The sequence below is a fragment of the Protopterus annectens genome, chromosome 14.part0 (assembly GCF_019279795.1).
Source record: "Protopterus annectens isolate FY-2018-M chromosome 14.part0, PAN1.0, whole genome shotgun sequence".
NCBI classification, from domain to species: Eukaryota; Metazoa; Chordata; order Ceratodontiformes; family Protopteridae; genus Protopterus; species Protopterus annectens.
In genome coordinates, this window is record NC_056748.1 from 9,097,371 (window position 1) to 9,122,561 (window position 25,191).

The following is a 25,191-nucleotide window of genomic DNA, read 5'->3' on the forward strand; positions in this document are numbered from 1 at the left end:
TTATCTTGACCAGTAGATTACACTGTATATGCCAGTTACTTAGACTTCTTACCCTGTTCTATTGTGCTGCATCAGCTATAAACCAATTGCTCTCGGTAATAACTGACTAGACAGTATGAAAGCTTGCTACATTACCCCCAGTTCCCATCCAGCCCTTTATACTCTAGTACTATAGTTCCCACATACATATTTCACCTGTAACATCCATTCCCTAACCATCCCCAAACAACTTTACTACTATCAAGCCAACACACTATTTCTAGTTTCCTATTTCTCAACTTCCATCTAACATTTAGCATCATTTCCATCAACCTTTCTTCCTCCTAATTCCATCAACCTTTCTTCCTCCTATGCTGCTTTGCACTATATCCATTCATGTTCAGACCCCTTCCCAAAAGTATCTATCCACTACTCTACAATTTAACTTCTACTTTTTACTAAATAAACCCTCATTTCTCCTCATCTTAACTACATCATCATACTCTAGCCTTTCAAACTCCTCTGTTTCTTATATTTAAGAAACACAAGAGAAGATACCAGGACAAACTAATTCTCTTCCTTCACAGAAAACCCTTCCCATCTACCTTCTACCAGCTTTTAGACTCCTACCACCACTAAATATCCTACAGCCCTGCAATGTCTTGCTTCCTTTTGATTCTTACTTCCCCACTACCTGCCAGCAATAAAAAACAGATCCCTTACCTTAATTGTGCTACTGTTCAGCTTAACCTCTACTCTTCTCCTGTTACTGAGCTACCTCTCATCCTAAAATGGCTCAATAACAACTCTCAACATCTCTCCCCCTCTGTCTCAACCACCTATCCATACTTCATCAGCACTATCTCCAAACACCGCATCAAACCTATTTAACAATATCCCTCACCTTTACCTCAAATACAGACTGACTGATTCCATTTCAATTGAAATCAAAGTAAAATGAAGTGGAAAACACTCTCCAAAAACAAGAAACAATAATACCCCAATATACTAAAATCCTCCTAGAAGGAGACATTCACCCTAATCCTGCCCTCACCTATCACAACCAAAATCAAGACAATTCCCTTCTACACACTATTCTAACCCCACAACAGCCTACCCCCAACCCTGGTAATCTAACTTTTGCTGTCATAAATATTTGAAGTGTAAGAAAGAAAACTGCTAAACTACATACTAAATTACCCAACACACAAGCTTGATACTCTTGGTAAAACTGAAACTGGGCTTAAACCCAGCATAAATGACTCCAAAATTGCACTCCCTGGCTATAATATCATCCGTAATCACAACATAAAGAAGAAAAGTGGTGGCATTGCTCTAATATTTCCAGCAACTTCCATATTTCCCCTCCAACTAACCAAGATCAAAATTCAATTTAGCAGAACTTCTCATTACTTTCCGTAAAATAAACAAATTCATATTACTGTCCTTTACACCCCTCCTAGAAATAATGTAGCTACACTGGAAGATATCCTACACTGGGAATCCATAACAATACCTCATGAAAAAATACTACTAGGTCATGTCAATATCCGCCGGTTGGACATAACCTCTAACTTCCCTACATCTAGCATGAACTTATGTGATTTCTCACAAATAATTAACAGCCCCAACCATTACAGCAAGACATCAAATTCCTTATTAGACTGAATCTTAGTATCTGACTCTGGCAAATTCACCACCAGAGGTACTACGTCAGACTTTCTCGTGACCATCTCACAGTCTATACAACCAGGCATCTCACACATCCAATCACTTAGCATCTTTAGAAAACATGCAACCCTCTCCAAGTTTAACCCAGAGTTATTCATTACTACACTGGCATTTATTAAGTGGAACATCCTAAAAATTCTCCCTTTTGATGATGCTGTAAATTAATTCAATTCAACCTTCTTAAATATCCCAAATAGCCTTGCACATCATGGAAGGAAGAGACTAAAAACAAATAATGCAATGTGGTATCCAAAAAAAGAGTAGAAAGCTATCGCAGGCTACATAAAGACCATAAACAAATAACAAATTCAGCATCTGCTTACATGTCAAGGACTGGGACTGTTTTTATGGATGTGATGTTCATGATCCTATAAATGCTGATGGTGCATCTATATCTTGATGTAGTTTGTATTGTATCTAAAGGCATTATAAATATCTGGTTATAAATTTATATTATTTATTTATGGTTATATTTTTCTGTGTGTATTTGCATTTTTTTAGCTTTTATAATCATTCAAACACATGATGGATCTGATGAAGCATAAAGCAAAGGTGCCAGAGAATCATTAAGTAGATTCTTTTTTGGCAGTTTTGAAAGTTTGTTGTGACATATGACACGTTTTAATTATTTCTCAGGACATGGAATGTTCCCACTTATCTCTTTCTCTGATACCAGACTCCATCAGGCACATCTAAAAACTGATACAGAGATCATTATGGACACAGGATCAGCCCACTATGAAGCCTTCCCCCCTTAAGGCAATGGCTGATCCTAACTTCATGGATTGAGCAATCAGAGAAGGCCATTATCAAAACTCCACCTCCCCCTTTTCAAAATATGTTTACATAAGTAACAGCGTGTTGTTGCATTGGTAACTCACTAAGCAGTGTTTATCCATCCTGTTAGAAGAACTGATAATAAAAGGACCGATTCCATGACAGAGGCCTCCAAAGGATTTTTTTTTTACCTTTTCCCCCTTTTCTTTTATTTTGACTTTTTTTTTGTTTGGTATTTCTGGTTACTATTTTGCTTTTATCTCAAGTGGATAAATTAAGCCAAGGTGCTTGAATAGCAGGACTTAATCTAATTTAAGGTAAGATTAAAGGCAGGAAGAACCAGAGATCATTCAGTCCTACGTTTGCAGTTTTTTTTTTTTTTTTTTTTTTTACCAATGAGATAAATCATTTGATTAGAATCCATCTAAAGCAAAACTGGTTTTAAAATATGACTCTCTACACCCTCAAGGACTGACCACGAAAATTTCATGGCCGTTCTTAATATGGGTGGTGTTATGCACATTTTGTTCGCTGTTGCTATTACTAGTTATTTTGCTTTCCTGTTGAAGTTTATATTACCAGTTTGATTTTTATTCTCTGTTACACTGCTCATATAACTGTTTAAATGATGTATTTAAGAGGATATACATGGCAAGCAATGTTTGCTGGTCTGTAGAATTTTAGATTTCTCACCTAACAGTATCAAACCAAGGCAACAGAGAACCGTTAAATTGTTATATTAAAATGCTTAAAAATTGTCAGACTTCCCACCGCAGTACATTGTGTGTGCCATTTATTTTCATTTTCACGTGTGTTTCATTCAACACTAAGAAAGAAATCCAGAAATTCCATCCCATATCCCTCAAAGACTATGCCAGACTTCACTTGGAAAGTGTGCATATAAATTATTTTTGCAATGGCTAGCAATAATACCACTATTACCAGCTGAAAGTGTGTAGGTTTTGGACTTCTGAGAATACTCCAGGCAGCCAAGAACAAACAACTTTTTTGCTCCTAAAAATCTAAAATGGTAAAGACAGACTGATTATATTACATATACAAGGCAATAAAAAGTAATGAAGACAAATTATAAAAAATATAACAAATGTAAGGTCAGTCTTCGTAAGATACTCACATATCATTAGCCTAGTTAAGTACCTATGAATCTATACATCTGACAGCTAACTGAAGAAAAAAGACTTTTGAAAAAGAATAAAAAAATAAAAATGGGAGGAGGAAGAAAACAGCCAGTCTGAGTACCTGATGAGTTTAAAGGATGTCACCAAGCTGCAGTCCTTGACAGAGTACTGATGAAAACGATTCCACGAGTCTCCATACAGGTGACCTGATCAATCTTATTCCCAAGCAAGTTCTCTCTCTCACGTTTTATAAAGAAGTAATTGCAGAGCCACAGAATTAGCAATACTAAAATAAAACTTTGAATTTCAGGAGGCAGCTAAACAAAATGCCACCGAGCAGAGCAAGTCTCAGTGTTCAGTATATACTACACAACGTACTTCTTTAAGCTTATTCTACTGCACATTCTACACATATGATCCAGACAGTACATCACTATAACACTCACTTCTGACACAGGCTAAAACAACTGTATAGCAGTAACTGATGGCACATTTGGCATAAAATCAATACTTACTTTCTAAACCCAGCTGTTTTCCTTCTACAGTCATTCTGTACTTCTCCAGTATGGCTTCTGTCAGACCACTGAATGGATTTGGTGGAAGAAATGCATCATCATCCTCCTCAATCTGAATAATCTAGAAAGGAAAGAAATTATAAAAAAAAAAAATAGCTTTTGCAAGTGGTATCCTGACAAAGCAAAACTTCAAATGAAATTAATGGAAAACGATGCCTGAAATAACTGCCACATTAAGAGAGAGCTTTGATTTAAATACCAGGACAATTGAGTCACGTGACCATTCTCGTCTTAACATTAATCTCCCTTAGCAGCACCTTCCTTTCTTCAAGACAGCCATACTGGTCAACCTGGAGTAAATCTGTGTATACCTATCCAGACATCTAGTTCATGTTTAAAGGAAGATGAGTCACACTGTTAACATGCAGGGGGAGTTTATTCCAGTGATTTGGGAAGCATTGGGTTATAAGCTTGTCTTCCATCATGTTTTATTTATCCACTGGTGAAGATGTAGGTCCCAGGTTCTAGTACTGGTGGAGATGATGGACTTGTGGATAAACAAGAGGTCTAGGACAATCAGGTCTCTAAAGGAGAAGTAAGTGAGACAGAAATCTCCCCAAAATATCTTGTAAGACACCGAGTAAAGGGATAGAGTTTCCAGCCGTCCTTGGTACTTCAGGCCTTTGATCTTTTTAGTTAGGAACCCTTGAGGTCCTTCTAATTGTGTGACATGCTGAGTGAGACACATCCCAAAGGGGGCACTGTCCTCAATAAATGGCCTGATCAGTGTATATGGAACTGAATTACCTCTTTAGATCTTGATGATATTCATTTGGCAATTAGGTGGGAAAATAAAAGTACTTACACACAACCACTAACAACCCAAATACATAAGTTCCTAACTATATTTATGTCGAGGTGCATTGTCTAGATGGTATGATGAAGGAAGGGGTTATCAACCAAAAGTGATGACACCACACTTCTTAGCATTTAGTTTGAGCTCATTTTTAGTAAACCAAAAGTTTACCAGGGAAAAGTACAGTTTTGTACCTACCATAAATGTAGATGTTCGAAGATCCACATTGCTGCAGTCCTTACACTTGGGTAGTCCGCTGTCCTCGGTCGGCCCGAATATCAAAGTATAAGGCTGACGTCGGTCAAGGCGCATTTGACTGACATCAGGACGTCAGGGTACAAATGCGCATGACCGACGTCATATCCTCAGTCTTTTCTTGCCCCAGATGTCAGAAGACCCTAAAAGAAAGGTCAAAACCAAAAGACAGCAAACAACCAACTAACCCCCCTGGCACTAAAAATATGTACCAGATCTACAACATAAACCATACTGACAACCCCACCCCCACAACCGCCTCTAACTACAGAGGGGAAGGAGGGAGGGTAGCAATGTGGATCTTGAACATCTACATTTATGGTAGGTACAAAACTGTACTATGTTCTTCATCTCACATTGCTGCAGTCCTTACACTTGGGTAGAATCCCAAAGCAGAGGTAAGGGAGGATGGCAAAACTATAAGGAAGCAGGAGCTGCCAAAATGCCCTGCAAAATAGCAGTGGCAAAACCAGCCCTAGATTTAGAATAAAGTGGAAGGTGATAATGCCTAGAGAAAGTATGCACTGAACTCCAAGTAGCTGCCTCCAAAATATCTTTAGTTGCCACCCCTCAAAAGCTGTTGAAGTGGCAGTAGCCCTAGTGGAATGAGGCCTAATCCCAGCTGGAATCTCCTTGCCATGATGGGAATAACAGAAAGCAATGCAAAACCCAATCCACTTAGAAATAGTTTGTTTTGACACAGGCTTGCCCTGAGAACTCAAAGCAAAGAAACAAATAACTGCTGAGACTGCCTGAACCCTTTAGTTCTGTCCAAATAATTTGGTTTAAAGCCACACTAGAAACCACTTTAGGCACAAGGAAGGATTAGATACTCTATCCTTATGTAAAATTAAGAAAGGCTCAAGGCCTGCAACTCAGAAACCCTTCTTGCAGAGGTAATGGCCAACAAAAAGCAGTCTTCCATGATAAATATTTCAACTCGGCAGTAGCTGCAGGCTCAAAAGGTTGTAGAGTGAGTTTGTCCAACACAAAATTGAGATCCCAAGCAGGAGTAGGGGGGTCTTATATTCTTTGCCCTCTAAGAAATTGCTTAAACAAAGGATGAGAAAACAATGGTGGGTCACAATCATAGTGAGCGAAATTGCTGCAGCATGAACCTTAATAGAAGAGAAGGACAAACCTTTGTCCAGTAACTCAGTAAGATATTGAAGAGCCACACTTAAATTAGGCTCAGAAACATCAAAATCCTTTGCTGCACTCCAAAATAAAAATCTCTTCCATTTATCTTTTCCTTGTACTAGGCCTTCTAGCTCAAAATAACATTCAAAACTTGCTGTGGAAGGTGAGACCCACTATTGTTCAAAACAGAATATGCCAGGCTGTTAGGTGAAGAGAGTGAAGCTTGACATTGAGCAAATGACTGTCCTCCTGAGACAACAGGTGTGGAATCGAGGCAAAGGCCCATGGAGGCTCCGTGCAGGGGGCTTCTGTAATGGGGTACCATGCTGGCGAGGCCAATCTGGAGCTATCAAAATCATCCTTGGTTTGTCCTGTCTGGCCTTGAGTAGTACCTTTGGGAGGAGAGGCAGAGCACATGAAGATTGCTCCATTGAAAGAAAGAGCATCCACTTTCCAAGCTGTGGGATGAAACCTTTTCAAACTTTGGCAGCTGGTGGTTTAGTGGAGAAGCGAACAGATCTATGTCTGGAGTTCCCCATGACACTGTCAATTTCTGAAATACATGAGGATCCAATTTCCACTGTGGGGATCCATGATTTGTCTGCTTAACACATCTGCTAAGGAGTTCTGTGCTGAAACCTTGCCTGAAGATTTAGTTGTAAACTGAGAGCAGTCTCCCACAAAATCATTGCTTGCCTGCATAAAGGATAAGAATGTGTTCCCCTTGCTTGTTGATGTACCACATGACAGTTGTGTTGTCTGTTAGAATCAACACCTGCCCTGGAAGAAGTAAATCCTGAAAGCTATTAATGCAAACTGGACTGCTAACATCTCCTTCAAGTTGATATGTAGATGTTGGAGTCTGGCAGGCCACTTGTCTTGTATCCACTTTCCATTCAGATGAGCTCCCAAGCTTTGTCTGAGGCATCTATCGAGAGAATCTGACAACAGTCTGGCCGCGTCACAGAGAGTCCCTTGTTTAGGTGACATTCCTGAGCCCACCACAACAATTCCTTTTGAATGCAAGGTATTATTTGAATGACAGTGTCCAGATCCTGGCAGTGCTGTGTCCATACATTTTGAGATACCACTGTAACTTCCTCATATGCAGTTTGGCATTGGGAAGCACCAGAATACAAGATGCCATGAACCCCAAGGCTTGAAGGACTGTCCTTGCAGTCAGCCTGGACTGATGAGACAATTGATGAAAGTAAAGGGAAAGATTTTTTTTGTTTGTCGGTCAAAAAAGGCCATCTGGATGCTGTATTCAGTCTTACACCCAGAAAAGACTTTATTTCGTACCCCAGGCATCTTAGCACTGCTATCACATATTCCAAATGATGAAGAAGCTGAGCCAGAATCAGGCAATCCAAATAAGGATAGATCTGTATTCCTTTTAGCCTGAGGAAAGCTATCACTGGAGCCAGAACTGAACACTCTGGGCGCAGTAGACAAGCCAAAGGGCAATGCAGAGAACTGATAATGAGAAGTCCCAGTCCAGATACTTCCTGCAACTCAGTCTGATAGGAACATGAAGTAAAGCCTCCTTGAGATCCAAGTTTACCATCAATGATCTTTGCCCAGCAGAGGTAAAAGCTGTTGTAACGTCAACATTTTGAACTTGGGAATGTCCAGATAAGTGTTGAGATAGATAAAAATCAAAAATTGGTCTCACGTGTTCCTTTTTTTTTGGTACTAGGAACAGAATAAAATAAAATTAGGCCCACTTCTAGCATACTATTTGAAGCAACAGAGAAATTTGTTTGTAATAAAACCTGTAACCGTGGTGTATGATGTCCAATACCCATCTGTCTTGGGTAATTCATTGGGTCTGAAGACTGTGCAGGTGAACTCCCTCCTTGGTAGGCCAATTTCTACTAAACTTGAGAGGCTGAACCTGCAAAAAATTTTTAAGCATAGACTTTAACAGGAGTACCAAACAACACATCAGATTGTAAAGGAGCATCTAAAATCCTTGTCTTAACATGGTCAGATAAAGGCCTGTACAGCATCAAAACCACATTGCAAGGAATGCTTACCCACCTGTTCAGAAACATGTAAATCTTGTAACTACAGCATCAAAACCACATTGCAAGAATGCTTACCCACCTGTTCAGAAACATAACATAGTTTTGGTATTTCAACATGTGAAACTGGCAATTCAAAGCTCCTCCTAGCTAGGTGAAGAAAGATATATCTTCTTTCCCCATCCATCCCCCTGGCTGGCCTCTTTATCTAAAACATCTTCCACCACATTCAGAACAGGAGTCCTGACCTTCCCACTTAGAAGGAGTAGAATCATCCACATCAGAATCAGAATAAGGAGAATACTCCTGCAAGTCTTCAGCTGAAGACTCTCTCTAATCAAAGTAATCAAATCTCAGTCCCTGAAGAACTAGGGGAGACACCAACTGAAGAACACCTCCTGCTGCCCCTGAGGGAGAAGCTACAGAAGGAAACAGAAGGAGAGGCCCCACCCAGGGAGGGGAGGAGGGGAGTATAACCTGAGAAGCCCAGCCTGGCCTGCCTCCCTGAGGCCACATCCATCTTGCAAAACAAAACCCTCCCTGGGGACCAAAAACAAACTGCTTGGCCCACCCACACACAGACCTCACCTCTTAAAGAACTCTGCCGACGCACGGTTCTAGCTTCTAGCCTAGGCTTAGCTGCTTTGTCCTTCGGCCTTTCGAAGGTTGCTGGCGCAGGCGCCGGGTATTTTTATACCGTCACTTGCTTCGAAGACTAACCTGGCACAATAAAACCTTCTCTTTATAGTAGTGCTTTGTTAAATTCCAGCAAAGACACTAATAAACAACAACGCCGGCCAGGCCCTAAACAAGAATACACAAAGTAGCATGATAATCTATGCGTATCTGTTTCACAAGAAATACAGTTATTCACTTTTTTCTGACATCCGCAAACTAAAATATTAAAGACTGAGGATATGCCTGACGGACTGCAGCAATGTGAGATGAAGAACATCATCATTCTGGAGGTTTGGGATATCGTAGGGTGAATCAAAAACTACCCCAGTTTGCAATGGTATACATACTTTGCTAGCCAGAGGTTTCAGTTCTCTGCTTGGAGGTCTGAGAAGTAGTTACCAAAAAGAAAAAGAAGTTATGTACTCACTATAATATTCCATGTTGGTAGTCCATCTCACCCTTCATTTTTACATATGGGTTCGGAGCCGATCCTCGGCTCCGACTCAGCCGATTTACAAGCTCGAAGACTTCTGCTTGGCTCGTGGCTAAGCAAATATCCCATAGTGCACCAGTACAAATCCCAGATCTTGTTTGCTGCTCACTAGAAGAAAAACCCCATTACAGAAAAATCAATACCAGAGGGTCTCCAACCAAAGATAACCAAATTATTATTGTTATCTTCAGATCTTCCAGGATGGGGGCAGGAGGGCGGGTTGGTAAAAATTAGTTAGATAGTGTCACTTTAGAAAGTGGTAAGCCCAATCTGGAATCAGAAAAAGAAATAAATAGTTGATCTGATTTCCTAAATTCCTTGGTCCGATGTAAATAAAAATGTAATTGTCTATGAACGTCCAGCTGATGAAAATGGTATTCAGCTGCATTACAGTGATTAGGAAAGAAAACTGGGAGTTCTATAGAATGATTTAAGGTAGCAGGGGAACAAACTTTGGGGACAAAGGAAGGACTAGTACGTAGTGACACCCTGTTCTTGTGAAAGATCAAATAAGGTGGTTTAACAGACAAGGCTTGTACCTTCGATACCCGTCTAGCTGACGTAAAGGCTACCAAAAACAAAGTCTTCCAAGACAAAAATTTCAATGAAGATGAGTGTCAAGGTTCAAATGGGGGAGAAGTCAGCTTGGACAATACAAAATTTAAATCCCAAGAAGCCACAGGTTCTTGCAGTGGTCATCTCAAAAGAGTGACTCCTTTCAAAAAGGTCTTGCATAGCTTATGAGACATTAAATTATCTGGAAACCCTAAGTAAAAATGAGAAATCACTGCCAATTGGACTCTGATAGTGGCGGCGGCAGCTCCTTGTTGAAAAAGCTCAGAGAGAAATTCCAAAATCACAGGGATAGAAGCAGTGCAGAGATACATTCATTTTCTGTGCCCAAATAGAAAATCTTTTCCATTTACTGTCATACAGCCTCCTAGTTGAAGGTTTATGGGAGGACATAAGAATATGTGATACTGAGGATGATACATCATGAAGCCTGACTTGGGATGGAAATGGAGCAGCCACGCTGTCAACCTGAGGGTGTGGATTGAGGTATGTAGCGAACCTGACATGTGAGTCAACAGATCTGGAGCTGGTTCCAGGATCCAAGGATCATCCAGGAGAAGAGGCTCAAGAAAAGGGAACCAGACCTGACAAGGCCATTAAGGAGCAATGAGGATCAACTTGCTTCCCAGCTGACTGGCTTTCTGAATTACTTTGGAAATGACAGGAAATGGAGGAAAAGCATACAGAAGTCCCATGGGTCAATCATAAGCCAGAGCATCCCTGGGTGTCTCCCCCGGAGGGGGAATGAGGGAAAAATAGCTACTGCATTTGGTATTGACTTGGCTGGCAAAGAGGTCGCAGCAAGGCTGTCCCCATTTACGGAAAATCTGTTCTGATGTTTCCTGTTTCAGACACCAATCGTGAGGCAGTAGGATCCCCTGGCTGAGCTTGCTGGCTATCACGTTGGTCATCCCTTGAATGTGCATTGCAACCAGAAAGCGCTGGGAAGAAATCGCCCATTCACAAACTCACATGGCCTCTCGACAGAGTGGGTAAGATCTGGTACCGCCCTGTTGGTTGATATACCAAACTACTGACATACTGTCTGATAATATCTCAATAGTCCCAAGAGGAAGAAGGTCTTGAAGTGCTTGCAATGCCAGGAGCACAGCCCTCACCTCCAGAACATTGATATGCAGGTGAGCCTCATGTTCTTGCCATGTGCCTTGGACAGTCCTGCCGAGATAATGCCCCCCCACCCAATCTGGGAGGCATCCGTGGTCACAGTGGCAACGGGTTGGGCAGGAACAAAGGCAAACTGGCTGGGAGCTATCCACCAAAGAAGGTCGTCCTTGCATGATTCCATCAGCAAAATAGGATGACTCAGCGGGAGATATTGGAAGGACCACTGGGAAGACAGAAGCCACTGGAGAATTCTCATGTACAACCTGGCTAATGGTACTAATAGAATGGTGGAAGCCATAGTCCCGAGGAGCTGAAGAACCCACTTCGCTTTAACCTTCCGCAACGGAAGAAGAAGTTGAATTTGAAAGATTAAGTTTTGTGCCCTGTTGGCAGGGAGACGAGCTGTCATGTTCACTGTGTCCACCTCTGCGCCTATAAAAATCACAGACTGAGGGCAATAATGCAGATTTTTCCCAATTTAATGAGATCCCTAACTGAGCACAAAGTTGAATAGTGGCATCTCTGTTTTGGAGGAGTAGATGCCTGGTGATGCGGTCAGGAGTCCGTCGTCGAAATACTGAAACACCTGGAATCCTTGACGTCTCAGGTGAGCTGTCACTACTGCCATGGATTTGGTGAACACCCTGGGGGCTGTGGTGAGACCAAAGGGCAGAGCATGAAACTGGTAATGACTGGCTCCCAGCCGGAAGCGTAGATAGCTCCTGGATGCCTTGTCCATTTTAATATGGTAGTAGGCATCTTGGAGATCTAGAGAGCACATCCAATAGTCTTTCCCTAACAACAGGAGTATCGACTGCAGAGTTACCATCTGAAATTGTCCTTCTTCATGGATTCGTTTTACCTTGCTGAGATCCAATATTGGCCTCGAATTTCCGGTTTGTTTTGGTACTAAAAAGAACCTGGAGTAAGTTCTGGATCCTATCTGGTCTGCTGGGATGGACTGGATGACTCTTTTTAAAAGCAACTTGATGATCTCCACAGTTGCCTGATCCCTGTGATTGGGTAGTACATCTGGGATCTTCTTGGGAACAAACGATGGAAGGGAAAAAGGTATGATATAGCCTCTGGTAACAACTCTTTGTACCCACTTGTCTTGAGTGATATTTAGCCAGGCTTCTGGATACAAAGAAATGCGACCCCCGACTGGTCTCAGAGGAAAGCAGTTGGGCCTCACATCAGGAGCGCTGATAAGGCCGTCCCCGAAAGGAATCACGGCCTTGCTGGTATTGCAGACCGCCGCTGCCTCTAGGGCGACATCTCCCATTTCCTCCTCCTCCTATGCCTCTGAAGGAGGATTCACCCAGTGTGTCTGGAAAGACCTTCTGGGACTTTTTGAACCACATTTTACCACCCCTTTGACCTTTGGGGTATGGTTGAGAGGGAACAGTAAAACATACTCCCACAGCAGAAAGCATCTTTCCTTCTTGCTCACACCGAGTGAGTGTGGCCTTCACCTTGGGACCAAACAATGAGGAACCATCAAATGGGGCGATGGTGAAAGTAGACTTGAATGGTTCTGCAAAATTATACAAGCGCATCCAGGAGTGACGCCTCAGGGCAACTCCTGAAACCGCTGCTCTACTCGCTCCATCAGCCGCATAGGAGATGAGCCGCATGGAGGAGTTAACTATAGAATTTAAAGTGGACAACTGAGCAGAGATCTTGTCAGGGACTCCCTCAGTACATGCACCTTGTATAGAATCTCCTAACTCCTTGAGGAGATCCCTCTGTAATCTCATGAAGTGAGTGAGATATTTCAACCATCGAATGGTAAATGCCGCTGAACTAAAGATACGCTTCCCAAATCTGTCCATTTGTCAAGAATCATTATTTGGCAGATGAACAGAGGAAGAAGTCTCCACCAGCTTTTCTTTGTGGCTGCCGTACCACCATGGCATCTACAGGAACGCCCTTAGACAAAAACTCTTTATGAGGAGGGGCAGACAGAAACTTATTGGGTCTCCTGGGGACTGGCTCCACGGCATCAGGAGTATCCCACACCTTTTGACTAACTAGATCCATTAGTTCATCAAAAGGTGGAGACACCCAAGAAGCAGAAAGTTGAGACCCGAAAGCCTTCAGGTACACGGACTTCTCATCAGAAGGGTTGGCAGTGGGCCAGTCGCACATCTGCTTAAGAATTTCCAAGATGTCCACGAAGGAGACATCATCAGGGGACGACTTGGGGGACCCTTCCAACTCCTCAAGGTCAGTGTCCGATGTCAAAGACTCATCCTGGGAGTCAACATGCTTCCTCTTACATAGCCTCTTCCAGAGAGGCTCCTCAAAAGGGCATTCCGGGGAGGCCTCGGAAGAGTGGGGGCCACCAGCCGATGGCTCCTGAGGCTGAGGGTCTCTGCTGTCTCCGGAGAGAGTAGAGGCTGAGACTGAAGTGGGTGCTCTAAGGGGAAGACTGCTGGTACCACTGGTGGGGGCTGGAGAATGAGACAGCACGCACCTCATCATCTCAAATGCCGACCTCTCCGGATCCGAAGACCTCCCCTGCTCTGAAGAGACAGAGGTTGACGTCAGAGCCAGAACCGTCAGCTCCGAGATAGATGCAGGGTCCGAGCTCACCCTGGCCGACGCACTAAGAGGAAGGCTCGGAACCGAGGAAGATCGATTCCAACCCTCCCTGTCGGCGCCGACAGGAGAGCTTTGGCCCCTGGACACGGACTGCACCGAGCATGTCGGAGCCAAACCCAGCTCCAAAGCAGAGACAAAGGGAGCTGGAACCGATAGTACCTCCGGTGGCACCAAGCACTCCGGCCCCAAGGGGCCAACATGGCTCGGAGGAGGAATAGCAGACAAGGGCAAAGCTGGATCGAGTGGCTCCGGAGCCAAATGGGTCGGAGCCAACAATAATTTTGGTAAGGCAGAAGACTTCAGGAGTCTCAACACTACCCTCTCCACATCTTCTTCTGAAAGACACCTGGAAGATCTGGAAGACATAGTAGGGGATCTTGATCTAGGGGGCACTGGAGACTTTAGTAACATGGAAACTGGTAGGGAATCCACAGACCGGCTCCGAGAAGCAGATTCAATTGCTGATTCAATCGGTTCCGAAACACTTGGAACTGACTCTGACACCATAATGGTGCTCTCCTTCGGCTTCAAAGGCAGTTGAGTCGAGGAGGCAGATTTTGACTGTTTAGAAGGCAGCTCTGAGACACCAGCCGGCACCAGAGAAGGCCTTTTTGAAAACTTAGATTTGCCAGACTTGGAGGAAGCCGAAGGACTGGATAGAACTTCCTCAAAAGATGGTTTTAGTAGACCCTTGAGTATAAGCTTGTTCTTTCTCTCCTGTAACACCCTAGGAGAGAAAGCATGGCAGAGCAAGCATGATTTCTGCAGGTGGATGGCCCCTAAACAGTAGGCACAGCTACTGTGGTCATCCGTTAAAGACATCTTTTGGGAGCATTTCAAGCACTTCTTAAAACCCGAAGGTTTGTGCTACTTTCTCTCAAGACATTTCACACACACACACACACACACACACACACACACACACACACACACACACACACACACACACACACACACACACACACACACACACAAAAGGAAGAAGAAGAAGAAAAATGAGGGAAGAGGACTAGGTCCTCTAACTAAAATGGGCCTAGCCCTACAGAAGAAAGTACCACGAGGACTAGGTCCTCTAACTTAAACAGACCAGAAAATGCTATGTGGAACAAATAGAAGAAAAAACTAACATACTAAGGGAGGAACTCCAACCCTTAGCAAATAACCAGCGGATCCCCGCCAAAAATACAATCTCAGATTAAGGAAACCAAGCTGCCCATAACGGTCTAGAAAGACAACAGAATAACAAGAGCCCCTGTTAATCAGCGGAAAACCGCCACAAACTACCTGATAAGGAAAAAAGCGCAATGGCGCCTACAAGAACTCTAAACTGGCACACAGGATACCAAACTAACAACAAGTTTAAGCTAAGAATGCACTAAAAAGGGCAAACAACACTACTGCCTAAGATATCACTTTACAACACCGTAATAACTGTAATACAAAATTTAAATACAAGAATTTTAACACTTAGCCAGAGCCAAGAGAAGCACAACCGAACTTGTTGACGCGGCAAATGAGATCTGGGGTTTGTACTGGTGCACTATGGGATACCTGCTTAGCCACAAGCCAACCAGAAATCTTCGAGCTTGTAAACTGGCCAAGTCGAAGCCAAGGATCGGCTCCAAACCCATATGTAAAAATGAAGGTGAGATTGGACGACACAACATGTGGTCTCAGCACTGATCCCCAAGGGCTAAAGCCGGTCACATTCATACTTTCTGAGACACCTCCAGTCACATTGTGTGGGTTCTGTTCTTCAGCCAGCTTTTGTCCATCTTACCAAACACAGGTCTATTTTTAAAGTATTTAGCTTTTGTATGATGTCAGCATGAGGAATGGTGTCAAAGACCTTAGTCAGGTCAAGATGCACTGCATGCACGGCCACCACCTATAGCCCCCATAAGTGTTTTGTAAAGAGATTAAAAAAAAAAAAAAAAGTATTTACTCTTCACAAAACCAAACTCCTGTGGGTCAGATCTAAGAAGGTTCTTGATATCTCAGTTTATGAGGTCAATTATAACATAGCCTGATAGGCTGTGTTTAAAAAAAAAATTTAAATATCACTTAAGACATAGGCACACATGCATTAATAGAAAATAAAGCAAACCATATTAATATTTTTACATTTACAAACATTATACATTACATATTCTCTTAGGTTCATAATTATATACTAGGCTAACGACCACCAGGGCCTTTATAAGTCTAGCAGTGCAATCCTACCCAATTGTGTCCCTACATATCATGGGCATTTATTAGGGGGGCATGTTAGTTTGGGCATTACTGTCTGCCTCTGTCTACCAGAGACATGGGGCCAGACTCGGGGCAAATTTCCAATTTCCCATCCATTGGAGTAGCAAATGGCTGTAACTAAAGCAATTTAGATTCTCTGAACCACTGCTCAAAAATATCATTTCCTTAGTTACAGCCATTTGCTACTCCAATATTTCTGAAACAGTACTCTCTGTAGGGAATTTAATCCTTACAGTCCCCCCCCCCAAAAAAAAACATGTTTCCAGTTACCTTTTTCTTCCCCATCAAAATTAGCTATCTACCTGACAAAAAATTCTTTGAAGCCTGCTTGAGATAAAAATATATATATGCAAATGCTTCCAAGCAAAAATCCTAAACCTTCTGGACATTGTTGCATACGTGAAAGCCATACATATCCTAAGCATCTTTCCCTTGTGAATTGCTTTTCCAGTTTCTCTTCCCAATCTTTTCTAACCTCCTCTGACTGATTAATACGATTAGCATGCAATATTTTGTATGCCATACTAATTAGCTTATTTTAACAGCAGCTTCTCTTTTAGATTGAACTAAAACCTCTGTACCAGAGCAGGTCCTTCTGCCCCTTTCTCTTTGTCTACACTCTGAAATCAAGCCCTGACAGGGAAGGCAGTCTCTAACCTGCAGTCGAAACTTCTTCTTGGCCTCATCCCACTCTGTTGCCCCCCCCTCCCATTATTTGCTTCAAATACTTTGGTTCCTTTGCAAGTTTCCCCCTGTAAATTACAGCCTCCTGTTGCCTATTTTCTGTACTGCAGTTATCTTTATTGGTAAAAACTTTTTTTTCGCCATTTCCGTGTTGGCTTAGTTCTTAGAATATGTTCTACAGCTTTATGAATATAATAATCTGTACGGTGGGTATTACTCTCCTGGAACCAAAATGCACTCTATCCTTATTTCTTGAACTCCCCCTGCTCCATTCATCATTCCCTTCCATTTTATAGGTTCATGGGTTGGTACTAGGCTATCGGCCCTAGGGCCTATACAAGCCTTGCCATAACAATTCCCTGGCTATTTCTTCCCACACTATTTACTTCCCTGGACCCCTGTCTAGCAGGGCAACAGACATGATCCCCGGGGTGAATTTCCTTTCTCCCATCCAATCATCAAGGTTCCTTTTGAAGATGGCCAAACAGGCGCTCTGCTTGACATGTATGGGCAGTCTATTCCAGAGTCTGGGGAGTCTCTGGGTCAGGAACCTATCTCTCCAGCATGTTTTGTTTATTGTGATGACAAGGTTTAGATTCCTGGAGAGTGTGGCTCTGAAGGATTGGGATTTCTTTAAGTGTAGCATGTCCAACAGCTCTGGGTTTGACATGGCCTTGTATGTTAAGCAGAGATCGTCTCGGAGTAGATGATATGCAACAGAGTATAGCTGGAGTTTTTTAAGGCAGTCAGCATAGGGCATCTGCTTTAGGCATATGATTATTTTAGTGAGGTATTTCTGTGGCCTTTCCAGTTGTTGCAGATGTCTTGAGAGGTACATACCAAATGGGGCATTGTATTCTATAATGTGTCTAATGAGGGATGAGTACAGTGGGACAATGACCTCCTTTTTTCTGGATGAAAAGCCCTTAGTGATGAGGTGTACCACATAGAAGGATTTGTTGGCTGTTGTGGCGATGTGGTTATTGAAGGTGAGACCACTGCCCACCTGTGTCCCTAAGTCTCTTATCACACTTTCAGTGTTTAGTGTACATTTCTTTGTATTGAGCTTGAGCCCATGGCTCTGGCACCAAGCATCTGTTTCTGTAAGGCCCTTTTGTAAGTATCCACATCATTTGGGGATTCAATAATGGCTCCCAGTTTGCAGTCATCTGCAATCTTTGTTAGCCAGAGTCCCTTAGTGTTGGTCTGTACTTCAGAGAAGTAGATGCCAAACAAGAGAGGTCTCAGGACTGAACCCTAAGGTACTCCACTTGTCACTTGTCTGGAGCTGGATTTGGAGTCGGCTACTTTTACAGTGTGGGTTCTGTCAGTAAGCCAGTTGGCAACCCATCGAGTGACATACAGATTAATGCCCAGCTTAGTAAGTTTATCTATGATTCCAGAGTGGGGGATGGTGTCAAAGGCCTTGGTGAGTTCCAGACAGACTATGTGGACTGCCTTACCCTAGTCCACGGCTCTGGAGACAGATTCGAAGAAGTCAATCAGGTTCAGGAGACAAGATCGGCCCTTCACAAACCCAAACTGGGTGGGGTCCAGTGTTTTAAGGTTGTCAATGTCTTTGTTTATAAGTTCCATGATAATACGTTTCATGGCCTTGAAGGTCAGACTGATAGGGCGGTAGTTCCCAGGATCCGAGGTGGATCCCCCCTTGTGAAGTGGGATAACTGTAGCTGTGCGCCACTCAGTGGGCACGAAGCCTGAGGTGAGGGTATGATTAAACATGACACTTAGGTGAGGTACCAGTTCATTTTGTAGTTCATGTAGTACACAGCCCGGGATGTCATCTGGTCCCACGGATACTGTATTCTTAGCTTTAGAGAGTGAGTTTTTTACCTGTGTGGCTGTTATTACCAGAATTTGGCAATCGTACGGTACTGAGATGGGCCATTTAGGGGGTGAGGGGGGGGGGGTGAAGTTGGCACTGAATCAATCTGCCAGGATATTGGCAAGATCCTTGGGATAAGTATATTTAATGCCATTCTGTTGTAGTTCAGAGTGGATCTGAGCATTGCCATTTAGATTCTTGACATAGTTATAGAATGCCTTGTGGTTGTCTTTGGAATCTTTGGGAATTTTATTTTCATAACTAGCTTTGGAAGATTTTATGAGGGATCTCAGCTTCTTACTGAGGATGGTAAGGGAGTTTTTTGCATCCTGGGATTTTCCTCTTTTCTGCAACAGTTTCTTCCTTTTGTTGTAAAGTTTGTTTATGGCAGAGGATCGCCAGATTGGCTTCCTTTGTTTGGAGGAGAGCATCTTGGTTCTATTTGGGATGGCATGATTCATGCATTAGTGGATGTGCTTGTACTGTAACTTAGTGTAGGACTCAGCAGTCGAACTTTCAGTTCCCGTCTGCATGGGTGTCATGAAGTTTGTAATTTCTGACTTGTGTAGCATGAAGTTGGCTTTGGAGAAGTTTTTTATGGAGGTTTCCTTACTGGGGGGGTGGGGGTAGGATGTGGATGTTAAAGGTGATTAGCTTATGGTCTAACCTGACCAACGAGGGGTGACCATAGGTGTGGAGCATCGATTTCCCATGTTGGTAATGACCAGGTCTAGGAAATTGGATCCCCTGGTGGGACTATGGATTAGATGATCCAGGGCTTTGGCATTTATGAATTCCAAGAACAGTTGGGCAAAGGTGTTGGTACACAAATAGTTTTCCCAGTTAATGGCAGGGTAGTTGAAATCACCCAGTATTAGGGTGTTTGGTTGTATATTAATATTTTCCAGTACGTTTAGAAAGGTGTAGTGAGAATCTTGGGGCATGGTGGGGGATTTGTAGCAAGCTACAATTTGGACTGCAGTCGTACCTAGTGTTAGTTGCACCTGGAGAATTTCAGACACATTGTGTTGGGCAACTAACCTGGTGGCGTGAATATCCTTGGTGAATATGGACACTCCTCCAACCTTTAGTGTTTCGATCCTGGTTTGGTGGTCGAAAAGTGTGGTAAGAGTTGCAGCCTGGTATTGCAGAGATGCTCTCTGGAGCCTTGATTTATAAGCTTATGCTTATGTTATATAGATGATCATTAACTGTGTAGCTCTAACATATCTCTTCAATTTAGGTAATCCTAAACCACCTTGTTCTACTGGATGGATCAACTTATTCCAATTAACTCTTGCCTTCTTTCCCTCTCAGTTAAATTCCTTCAACTCTTTATTAATTGTCCCAGTTTTTGCTCTGGTTCATGAAAATATGCCTGACCTGTACATAAAAACAAAGTGACAAACATTTTCACTACTTATATCTCACTACCCATATCCATAAACAAGAGCTTCCAGTTTCTCAGTTTTTGTATTATCTTTTGTTTAGTCTCTTCCCACATATCCTTCACTACCATAACAGAAGCCTTTTAATCCATACTCCTAAATATGTCATCTTAACATGTCCCACATAAATATGGATACATCTAAACCAGTGAGTGGGTAAATAATTTCTGACTCCCTTCATTTCTTTGCCAGTGGCTCTAAACATAAAGCAAATAACAAAGGGGAAAGAAGAAACTTTCTGCCTAATTCCTCTAGTCAAACACAACTTATTGGTGAGGAACCCTCCCATTTTAACTCTTGCATCTGATCCTTAAGATTCTTATTATTTTATCAGGAAATCCAAAAGCTTCCATTGCCCTACTAATAAAATCCCACCTTATTCAGTTGAATGCTTTCTCTGCATCAAGACCCACCAACAACAGTGGTGTTTTCTTACAATCTGCTTCCCTCTGGATCATCATTGTTCTATTAATGTCAAATGTTTGCCTCCCCTCCATGAAACAAAACTGATTCATATCTATCAATTTTGGCAACACCTGTACCATTCTTTTAGGTAGTACAGATATAAACACTATAATTATAGTTTAAAACTGAAATGGGCCTTTATAAGGCTGGGTCTGATGGGTTTCTACCCTCTTTGGTTAATACAGCCACCACAGCTTTCTTCCAAGATGCCAGTGATTCCCCTCTTTTTAAAGTACCATTAAACAAAATCTTCCAGATCTTTATCATTTTCTACCCTTTTAACTTCCGTGGGAAAACCATCTGTTCCTGGAGACTTTCCTGTTGACTGATTATACATCACCACTTTTATCTCATCTCCTCCTATCTTAACTATTAAGTCTTCCATAAATATTTCCATTTTTGGTCTTTCTCGACTTCCACATTCCTCTGTTTTTCCAAAATATCTCTAATACCTCTATAGGATCTCTGGTTATTTTTCTTGCCACATGCTCCCCAAGTCTGGCAGCAATTGTTTATACATTCTCTTGCCTAAACCACTGTGCTAAAAGTTTTTGTGCTCTGGAGTTGCTGAAAAATAGATGCTTAACAGCAATCTTTCTAAACTCATGCATATTATCCAAATATTCCCTTATTATTTCTTTAGCACTCTGCAGTTGTTCCTGTTCTGTGAGATTCCCATTATTCTGTAATACCTTAACATTTGTCAGCCCCTCTAAATAATTCCTACTACTTCTTAACTGTGTTTCTTTGTCTTTACTTCTACCCTATTTTTAAATGCCGTTTCCTTTTACAGGATTATAGAAGGTTACTAGGCTAACAGCCCCAGTACCCGCGGTGGTGGTGCTGTGGTAGCATTGTCGCCTCACAGTAAGATGCTGTCCGGTTCGATTCTCAGCTAGATCATCTTCTGCGTGGAGACATGCGTGAATGGGCGTACCTTCGTTGAAGGTTGTGCATCAGGGCTGGTAACTCAGTACGTAAAAATCAACTACCAATCATTAGCGGACCGGAGTTCTGCTGTGGCGACCCCTAACCGGGAAAAGCCGAAAGACACAACAACAACTAGGCTAACAGCCCCAGTGACCCTACAAGCCTATTCAAGTTCGACCAATGTTCCTAAGGGTGTCTGGTTCAAGCAGACACTAAAATTAGCACCTACTGCCCCTGTCCAAGAGGGACACAGGTGGAACCCCCGGGGTGAATTTCAGGTTACCCATCCAATCTATGCTTAAATAGGGTCAACAAGGGCTTAACATGAATAGGAAGCTTGTTCCAAAGGTGGGCAACCTCTGTGAGACAAATCTGTCTCTCCAGCAAGTTCTGTTGATGTCACATACCAGGTTAAGGTCCTCTGAGCGAATGACCCATGTGAAATTTAATTTGCAGCATTTCCACTAAAGCTGGGTCAAAGATTGCTCTATATGCAAGGCACAGGTCACCTCTGAGCAATCTGTATGACACAGAGTAAAATTACAATTTCAGTCTGTCTGCATAAGACAGATCTTGAAGACCCTGAATTTTCTTTGTAAGGAACCTTTGTGATCTCTCCCACTGCTCCAGGTGTTTGGAAAAGACACACCAAAGGGAGCACTGTACTCTATTATTGACCTGACGACAGAAGAGTACAGGGGGTTATAACCTCTTTTATCTTACTCACTATCTATTCCTTCTGAAGAAATTTCTATCTCCCCTAATAACTCTTGAATAATATCCACTATCCATTCCTTAAACTCCTCTCTTTTTACCAAACAGGTGGTAAAGCACCAGTGTTTCATTTTTATCTTAGATTTTATTGGTGCAATACCTTAAACAGTTATTGGATGTGTGTTAAAGCTTTTAATCAATGAATATGTTCTTATGAAATATAATTTATATCCAGTCTAGCCTAGTTGTTCTACCTTGAGGAATAATATGCAAATTCTGAGTTCCTAGCACTGAATTCACATCTTCCATACCAAATATTTTCATAAATTTCTTCGTAAATCTACCATCTCTTGTTATATTTCCCTTCAGGTCCCCCTGGCACATCCTTACTACTGCAAATCAAGTTCTAATCCCCACCTATAAGTAACAATCCCTGCTGAAAGCTGATTATTTCACCCAAACAGCAGTTTTTGGTGGAATATCAATACATGCCAGCATAATACTCCTTCCTTGCAGGGGACTACAACTCAGGACATATTATTATCATACAAGTCATGATGACAAAGTGATGATGCCTAACATGGAAAGTTTCTTCCCCTCCTGAAGCAATGAATAACACAGCACACCATAACTCCCTTGGATAGTATGACCCACTGTATGCTGGTAGGTTAAGGGTTTCTCACTTTGTCAAAAGAAAATATATGAAGGCATATACTGAAACTTTTGTATTTAGTCCATGAAAATTCTCTCTCCTATACCAATCATATGGAGACCTGCATCAGAAAAAAGGCAAGTGATGATACTCAAGGACAAGGAAAGGAAAAAGTCTATTCTTCAGCACTTCCCTGATCACTGCTGCTCTTCAACTAATCACCTATCACCAAGTTTGCCAAGATGTTGGCCTTTCCAGAAAGATGTATGGCAAGATAACACAACCATGGAGAATGTGAGTGACTAACTCCTTATTTCTTGTAAGTTAAATAGAGTATATCCCATTGTCTTTGACAATTCTCAGTTTCTGCTTGCTTTTTGAGGATTTCATTTTGTTTCAAAGTTCTTTGTTTATCTTTTTGAGTTCCCCTCTAGCTGATGAGGTGTTACGTTTGCTCTTACTAGCTATGAGTTTCTTCCTTCTTATTGTACAGTTTAGTTATACTGCAGTTCCACCAAATGGGTTTGTTCTTGAATTTGGCACTGTATCTGTGTGCCTTATGGGGATCAAAGCCTCGATGCAAGCCTGGAGGTATGTGTTGAACATACTTATGAATATAGTAGTACATGAGGTGGGGTCATTGAACTGAGAAGGGTGCTTGAACTTCATCAGTTCGTCACTTACAGTAGATCTGCCTTGCAGTAGTGTCCAAAAACAGAGTGGTTTCAAGGGAGCGTAGGACTCGCACTTGAATTAAATGTTCCTTCATGGTGGCCAGATTTGACCAGTGATTTAGTAACTATGGGTGTTGAGCATAGGGGCTATACTGGTAAGAACCAGGACCAATATCTTTGAGCTCTAAGGAGTTAACATTATTTATTTGACATTTGTTGACCGGGTTGGTCCACTGGGATGAGACCCCTTTTCAGTGGAGACCCGGGAAGAAAAGCTCCATAGTTACAATCCATATACAAACTCCATAGTTACAAAACATATGCAAGTACACAAATAAAATACATGACAATGTAAAACAGTACATAATAATAAAACTGATTACAGATTATATACAATGTTGGCTAGCTATGTATAGTGAAGTAGGTAAACCAGGAAAAATAGTGTTTACACTAAAGAGAAAGCAAGTTAGTAAGGAAGTTTCTGGGTAGCAGTGAAGGAGAGATTAAAGTGCAGAAGTAGTTGTTGAACATTCTACTGGTGAGGAGATTGTAATAGTATAAGGGAAGTTTAGGGGTAAAAGTAGGGAAGGCTTTTGTAGAGAAGAAGAGAGGGTGAGTTAGGATGGAGGAAAGGTTAAGTACTAGTAGGGGAAAATTAAGTGACTGGTTGGTCTGGAAAGATGGGTTAGTCAGGGGGCTGATAGATGCAAAGTTTATTTAAGCTAAGGTGATTTCTCACAGTCTTTTTGAATAGCAGTTTGGCTCTAGTGTTTCGGATGTCCAGTGGGAGGTTTATTCCAGTGTTTGGCAGGGTAATAGCTATACAGGTGTTTTCCTATGTTGAGTTTGGGTTTGGTTATTAAGAGGAGGTGTTGGTCAGAGCTCCGGAGTGTTCTAGCTGGGGTGCAGGATGAGATGATGGGCAATATGGCGGGGTAAAAAGTGGGCTGGAAGAGACTGGGATGGATTACTTGGAGCTGGGAGAGTGTAATGTTGTGAGGGAACTCTAATCATTTCAGTTTTTGTAGTGCAAGGCAGTGGTGAGAGGAGCAAGGAAGTTCAGCGGCAAATTTTGCTACTTTGTTAAAAGTGGATTCAAGTTTGGATATAAGAGAGGTCTGCAGGTTGGTGAGAATCTGAGAGCCACAGAGAAGGGTTGGTAGAAGGTAGGCCTGTGATAGCACAACTTTTGCTTGAGAAGAGAGAAAGTTTTTGTTTCTATAAAGAAGACCTATTAAAAAAGTCCAGGAACCTTTGGGTATACTTCTTTGTGGTGTGGTGTAAGTTTCCCAATTAAATGAGGAACTACTTGAAATCACCCAAGAGGATAGTGCTGGGTTTTATAGTGAGGAATGTTAATTTGTTTAGATTTGCCTCATAGACTTGCAGTGTCACTGAGGGGGTGTGGGGTTGGCTAAAATGAGGTCATGGGTTCTGCTGATTGTGAGTTCAAGGTCATTGTTCTGCACTGAGTGTCTGGGAGTGGAATTTTTTTGTTAGTATGACAGACATGTAATGCTCCTCCAGCTACACCATAACATCTGGAGTGGTAGACACCAAAACCCTGTACTGCGAGGGTAATTCTGCAGTTCTAAAACTATATTTTAGTAACTGTATATGTAGCTATATT

At 42.1% G+C, this 25,191-nt stretch overlaps 1 protein-coding gene across 9 annotated transcripts in view; it reads right to left on the reverse strand.

Annotated features, from left to right (window-relative positions):
* The window catches only part of ADD3 (adducin 3), a 3,087,715-nt gene that overhangs the window by 81,802 nt on the left and 2,980,722 nt on the right, over positions 1–25,191 (reverse strand). For all 9 annotated transcript variants that reach the window (XM_044055712.1, XM_044055702.1, XM_044055704.1 and 6 more), the window contains one exon: positions 4,142–4,262. In XM_044055712.1, coding sequence (XP_043911647.1) covers positions 4,142–4,262 — 121 coding nt within the window. The remainder of the gene's footprint in view (positions 1–4,141; positions 4,263–25,191) is intronic.